Genomic DNA, 7,211 nt, shown 5'->3' with positions numbered 1-7,211 from the left:
GGAGTTTCTGGGTTTGACAAGGACTTCCACTGTCGAGTGGCTGGTTGATACGCAAATTATTTATCTTTAGTGTCTTTCTTTTACCTCAACGTCTCTCTTTATAGAATAAATGCTAACCTCCACACTTATTTTCACCCTGTGTGTTTCCCCCAGCTTGTTTTAGACATTCTGGAATATTTTTTCCAGCAATGCTTTGATTTATTATATAATACAGTCATTTTGTTTTCTTTCTCGAGTTTACAAAGTCTAACCCACTGTAAATACACCAGAGTGCTTTATTGTGGAGGTTTTTATTTAATTACCCAACAACCACTCTTGAGTTGGCCTGTGTGAAAAAGTTCCTTTTACTTAAGGAGCTCTTCCCCGAATTGGGAATTAGCAAATGACATAGTGCAGGATGGGTCTCGGGGCCATTGGGTTGTTTGTTGGCTTGTTTGTTTGTTTGTTTGTTAATTTGTCTAACATGAGCATTCTTTTTAACTTTTGTAAACTTGAGTTTCCAATCATTGAACTATAAGTGTATATGTGATTTTTCTGCACTTAAAAAGATATGATGACTATGATTGTTATTCTATATTAAAATCTAATTGAAAAGCCTTCTGGTTTGTTGCAGTGAGTTTATAAATAAGATAATAAAAATGAACATAAAAAACTTATTACACTATGGTGTGCATAAGGGCATGTGTATATCTGTGTAGTGTGTGTGTGTGTGTGTGTGTGTGTGTGTGTGTGTGTGTGTGTGTGTGTGTGAAGGTCAGAGGGAAATGTTCTGGATTCAGTTCTATCCATACACCTTATAGATTCTGGGAATAGAACCTGAGTTGTCAGACATGGCAGCCAACAGCTTTCCCAGCTTTACCTGCTGAACCATCTTGTCTGGCTGAGTACTAAAATCGCTGCATTGAATATTAGTGCTAGTAATATGATATTAACCTTTGATGTAGTCCCACTTTTGCACCAGTCAGCAGTTGTGTATTGTTCATCTCATACAGTTGTATATTTTTGTACTTATCCTTCTGTGTTTTTATAGATGTGTATGTTTCTTTAAAAAGATTGATTTTACGTATTTATATGTCTTTTTGTGTGACGTGTGTGTGTGTGTGTGTGTGTCTGTGTGTTTGTATGGGTTTCTGCACTTCAGTGCAGTGCCTACAGAGACCATAACATGGAATCACATACCCTAGAATTAGAGTTATGGCGGTTGTGAGCTGCCTCATTGAGGGTGCATAACTCAAACTCTAGTCCTCTGGTAGAGCACTAACCACTGTTGACTGCAGAGCCATCTCTCCAGCCCCAGTGCGTGGGTCTTATGGAGTAATCTCTTCCTTACATTTCTCACATTTAAAACCCCAGCATCTCAGGAATATGGTTATTTTTGCCATTGCCAGGGAATCCAGCCACTTGACTGCTGTACTGAGGCTTCCGTCAGGAGTCCCTGCTGCGTGACTTGAGCCATCTTACAAAAGCTGACAGCTAATTATTCTTTAATATAGATGAATATCTGTTGCATCGTTTTTCATAGGGAGAGGCACGGAAATAGCTCCTCAGCCCAGTCAGAGCAGCAACGGACCAAAGCAGTGACTCTATACATGTCTGTCTTGGTAACCAGTGAGTTTATTGGAGCGAGTCACAGCAGCATAGTTGTGGGGTTGAGTAACAGATGATAACAACTTGGGCAATGACTCAGGAAAGCTGTGTTACTGGGGATCCCTGCCAAGGTGCGGGCAGCTGCCTCAAGTCTACGGTTTGTTTAACCTTTGGGAGGGTCCTTGGTGATACCTCTTAGTTTCTTATTGGTCTCAGGCTTTTCCCATTCATGGACCAGATCACATGGTTCAAGCTGGAGGAAATGACAACACTAGAACATGCACAAGGAGGTGGACAACCAGTCAACATATGGGCTAATAAGTAGACAGCTTCCCTTGCCCACTAAAGAGCAAGTAAATGGCCAACAAGTGTTTTAAAGTGTTTCTGATGGTCTCCAGGCTGGCCACGGTAGAAATCCTATGCAGGTTGGTTTCCAAAACCTTCCCAAGTCCAAATGCCAGGTTCTAAGATGGCACCTGTGGAAAAAGCTTCCTCAGAGCAGCTTTCATGTCCTTGTTCCTCAGGCTGTAGATAAGTGGGTTCAAAGTTGGCGTGAGGATAGAATAGAATACAGCGGTCACGCGCCCTTGCAGAGGAGAGTAGTGGGCTGTGGGCCGCATGTAGGCGGAACTTCCGGTGCCATAAAACAGGAGCACTGTGGCCAGATGGGAAGAACATGTGGAGAAGGCCTTCCAGCGGCCATCTGCAGAACGGATGTGAACCACCGTGTATACAATAAGAACATAAGACAGGCAGGTGAGGGCAAAGCAGGTCATGATGACACAGCCACTGACAATAAAGCCTGTAGCCTCATGGCCTTGGGTGTTACCACAGGCTAAATGCATGAGTGGAGGGATGTCACAGAAGAAGTGGTCAATCATGTTGGGGCCACAGAAGGGCAAGGAGAAGACATTGACTGTGTGGAAGGTGGAAAAGAGGAGCCCGCTGACCCAGGCCATCACTACCAGGGAGACACAAGTCTGAGAACTCATAGTGACCCCATATGTCAGGGGCCTATAGATGGCTAGACATCGGTCAAAGGCCATGGAGGTGATGAGGAAACATTCTAGAGAGCCAAAGCAGACAAAAGCAAAGAGTTGAGATGCACAGGCCAGGAGGGAAATCTCTTTGGTGTCTGCCATGGTACCCACCAGGGCCCGGGGCAGGGTGGTGGATGTGGAACAGAGATCCACCAGGGAGAGGTGTTTGACGAAGAAGTACATGGGTGTGTGCAGACGGGGATCAAGAGTCACAGCTACCATGATGGAGACATTTCCCAGAACCGCAGCCAGGTATATGAGAAGGAAGGTGGCCATGGCCAGCAACTGTAATTCAGGGACAGTGGAGAAGCCCTGGAGAATGAACACAGTCACTGCAGAGAGATTAGCCATCCTGTATCTCCGGACAGTTGGGACAACAGGAAGCTGTGAAGAGAACAGGTGACCATAGCAAGGACCTACAAGGAAAGGAAGAAAAAGTAGTGAGATAGTTATGTTTATAGCCTTGGTCACAGACGCTTCTTACTATGGTGGATAATAATTAATGCAGAGATATATTACCATTGAAATAGCTGTAAAGGGTTTTGAGTGACCAGCCCTGGATGAAACATCTCTATCAACTCTCTCTTGATGATCAGGGAACATGGATGGAGGGGACACAAAGAAGGTAAGAACCCGGAGGATGGGAGGGTTGCTCTGAAATAGTCTCCTCTGGCTCTGACTTGGCTGTTGTACACATGAACCTACAGCAGCTGTGGTTGTGTTGCCCAAGATCTAGTCCGGTGTTTGCAGTACCCCTGTGCCTGGCCCCAGACCGATGTACCTATGGGCAGTACTAATCAGACTTGGTGGGTTAATATGAATTAACAATTTTAAGAGCAGAACATGAAGTTGTGAGGGAGACATAGTGGACTTCTGGGAGGGCACTGGAGGGGGAAGCGAGGGGTGGGTATGATCAGGATACATTGTATACATGTGTGAACTTGCAAATAATAAATTTTTAAAAACATTTAAAATTTTTTTATTTATTTATTCTTGTTACATCTCAATGGTTAAAAAAAAAAAACAAAACATTTTTTAAAGGGTGACTTGCCTCTGGAGTGAATGCCTATGTTTCTTCATTAAAGCCCACATGTGTTGCTTGTCTTCCTTTGAGATCCCAAACTCAAATACCTACAGAAGACACCACAGAAGTAAGAGAACCTGGCTGTGAGGAACGCATCAGGAAATGGTGGAGATTAGAAAAATAAGGGTTCTGCCCAAATGAGGCTTGCCACTTCCACATCTGTATGTAAAAATCTCTGGACTTTCATATACTGTTAACTAATTATGATGTAAAACCCATTGCCCATCTCGTTGGGGAGGTGGCTCGGTTGTAAAGTATTTGCTACATACACATGAGCACCCGAGTTTGGTTCCCAGCATCCACATGAAAAAGCTTGTCCAGTGACATGCATCTGTAACCCCTGCTGGAGAGGTACAGATAGGAGGAGGCTGTTGGCCAGTCCATCTAGCTAAATTACCAGTAGTATGTTCAGTGAGAGATCCTGCCTCAAAACATACAGTGGAGAGCAATTGAGGAAGACGCTTGATATCCGCCTATGCCTTTCATAGTTGAATAACTTTTGAATTTTACCACACATCCATCTACCTCTCTTGATTTTTTTTCCCCTTTGAGACAGGCTCCCATATAACTCAGGTTGGCTTTAAATTGATTGTGTAGCTGAAGATGACCTCGAACACCTGATCTTTCTACTACATTTCCATAGTGTTAGGACCACGGGTATGCGTGGCCATGCCTACTCTAGGTGGTGCTGGGTATTGAGCCCCAGGATTCCTGCATGCCAGGCAAGCACCCTACCGATTGAGCCACACTGCCAGCCTACCATGCACACTACAAGGCAGTGCCAAGGTCTCTTAGGTGGAATGCCCAGTTTGAGGCCTAATGGTCTACTCCCTTCCTTCCAGAACCAGAGATCATTTCTTATTCACCTCTGTACTCCCCCCACACAGTTGCGTCTAGGTGTGTACTTACCTTTATTCCTCACCCACGTGGTGGGGTGCTGAGACCCCAAGAGGCTACCTGCACTGCCCTCCATAGCCCCTATCCACTCTAGTCACCAGGCAGGATATGTTAGGATTCTCTTTCAATCTGCCTACCTGTGACGTCATTGCCTACCTGCTCTGGGGGCATGGCCCTGCCCAGGACCATATATATAAAAGGACAGACCATCCTCATGGTTCTCTCTGCCCTCTCTACTCTCTCACTCTTCCTCCCTTTCCCCCCTCTCTTCCTCTGTCTCTATCTTTTTTCTCTCTCTCTCTCTCTCGGGGGTACCCCTCCCCACTTTCCTTCTCACCCCATGCCCAAATAAGTAACTCCTCTATAATATGATATCTGCTGCCAGGTATTTTTTTAAATCATTTTCTTACTATTAATCATAGAAGGGTGACTCCCAAACACCACAACTTCATACCAGTGCCCCTCCCTCCCTCCCTCCCCATTTCATTTGCCCCCTAGGTATGACTGGGAGATACAGGCCTTTACCGCCCTTAAAGACTCACCAGAATCCTGCCAGGTCCTTGGCTAGGACCTTCTAATTGTCCTGTCCAACCCAGCACTCAGTCTGTGATGTAAAAGTGCTTAGTGAAAGTCCTAGGCAAACACCATTCCATTTTCTCTTTCCTCAGGAGGCTCCCTGCAGCTTCTCTTCGTCCATCCCTGAGCCCCCCACCCCCACCTCCATGAAATGATGCCACAGGATACAGGCATCTTCATGAGAGTTTCCAGGCACAGAGGGACTGCTCTTATTTCAGTGTGATCATCAGACATCAACATCCTGTATTACTTGCTCAGTGAGACTGAAATGCACATTGATGTTCCAGGAAGAAAAAAAAAATCTGGCAAGATAACCCAGTGGGTAAAGGTGCTTGCTGCCAAGCCTGGCAACCTGAGTTAGTCCTGGTAAAGCCATGGTAGATGGAGACAGCTGGATCTCACAAACCCACGTCTACATGTGTACGTGGTATATATGTGCCTCCCACAAACACTCTTACATAAATAAAATGCAAAAAATAACACAAAACAACAACAACAATATATTGGAAGGCATACAGCTGTCACCAAACAGTCCCACTGTCTTTTGGACGAGCTGTGAAATTTGAATGTGAATTGTCTCCTGGTGCCCAAAATGCAGAGGGGTGACCGCCTCACTGGGATGTTATTCACACACACACACACACACACACACACACACACACACACACACACACACACACACACACACACACACTTTGCCCTTTTCCATTTGCAGAAGAGGTAGCAATGGGATTCTACCCACCCCCACTACTGTTTGCAGCCCCAGAACACCTCCAGGGCATGGTATCTTGTCTTGTAGATACCTGGCCTTCTTCTTTCAGCTGGAGAAAGTTGTGTGTTTGTTAAGCTTTTTGGGTTTTTTTGTTTGTTTGTTTTTTGTTTGTTTTTGGAGGGGGGTTGTTTTGAGAAAGTTTTTTGATTGGCTTGGTTTGGTTTGGCTTAGTTAATTGTTTTTGTTTTATTTTATTTTTGCTCTTTAGATTGTTGGATCCTCTTTCTTTCAATTACAGGATCTTGGAATTTATAGAAATGAAGTTTGAGACTAACCCAGAGGCAAAAATTAATGCCATATTCTATATGTAATTTATATTCTACAATTAATGCCATGGTCTGTGAGAAAGTTGCCCTCCAGGTGATTCCACTACTTCCTGCACTCTGGGAAAGACCAAGCACTGCCATAAGCTAAACCTACCAGCACCCTCCAGAAGAGACAATTAACACCCAATGATGCCTGGAGATTCAGCCTCCTGGACATAACCTGCTGGAAGGTCTGCATTCCTGAGACTCACAAGTTTTCCTGGAGATCCAGTCCCCACCCAGCCTGCCTGAAGGACTGCATTCCTGAGACTCACGACCCCTCTCCCCCCCAACCCCCACTTATGGTTTTGTCCTTACTTCCCTGTGACCCCGACCCCTAATTACAGTTTTTCCTTATAAACCCATTGCCCTTGAAGCTCCAGTATCACTCTCTTATCCTGCTCCATCAGGAAAGACTGTGATCCAAAGCTCTGAGCCCATAAAACAGCAGCCTGTGTATATTGCATCGGTATCAAGTCCTGGTGGTCTTTTTGGGGGGTCTCGCGTTCTAGGTAATCTCGGCATAATAGTGGTATGCTCAGAGTTCCCAGTCCCACCCACCATTTCCCAGTTACCTACCTTCTCTGTTCTCTTGTTTCTTTACCTGCAACTCAATGGATTTTAATCTTTCATTAGTTTATTAGTGTGTAAGGTGAGCACACAGTTGACAAGATGCACCAGCTATGGCCAGAGAGAGTCAATTTTCTCCCTACACCATGCAGATTCCTGGGACCAAATTCTGGCTTTGGCAGCAAATAGCTTCTTCACCAGCTGAGCCACCATGCTGGCCCTTTGATATTTCCTTGGAGACAGAGTCCTATGTTGCCTAGGCTGGCCTTGAACATACCAGCGTACTTAAAGTTCTCCATCTTCCTTCCTTGAGCCCAAGTACTGCGCTTGCAGATGTGCCTGGTATTATGCAGTATTGGGTATGGAGCTCAGGGCTTCAG

At 45.1% G+C, this 7,211-nt stretch overlaps 1 protein-coding gene across 1 annotated transcript; it reads right to left on the bottom strand.

Annotated features, from left to right (window-relative positions):
* Positions 1–2,051: 2,051 nt before the first annotated feature.
* Positions 2,052–2,978, bottom strand: LOC127203522 (olfactory receptor 5V1-like). Its single transcript, XM_051162343.1, has one exon. It carries the CDS (start codon positions 2,976–2,978, stop codon positions 2,052–2,054), a length of 927 nt encoding a protein of 308 aa, XP_051018300.1.
* Between the last annotated feature and the right edge of the window lie 4,233 nt (positions 2,979–7,211).

The sequence above is a fragment of the Acomys russatus genome, chromosome 19 (genome assembly GCF_903995435.1).
Source record: "Acomys russatus chromosome 19, mAcoRus1.1, whole genome shotgun sequence".
NCBI classification, from domain to species: Eukaryota; Metazoa; Chordata; class Mammalia; order Rodentia; family Muridae; genus Acomys; species Acomys russatus.
The sequence above is the reverse complement of the archived record's forward strand: the minus strand, read 5'-3'. Positions and strand labels throughout refer to the sequence as shown.

Coding starts and splice junctions, on each gene's coding strand:
- LOC127203522 (XM_051162343.1), bottom strand. CDS start 2,978: ATGGCTAATCTCTCTGCAGTGACTGTGTTCATTCTCCAGGGCTTCTCC.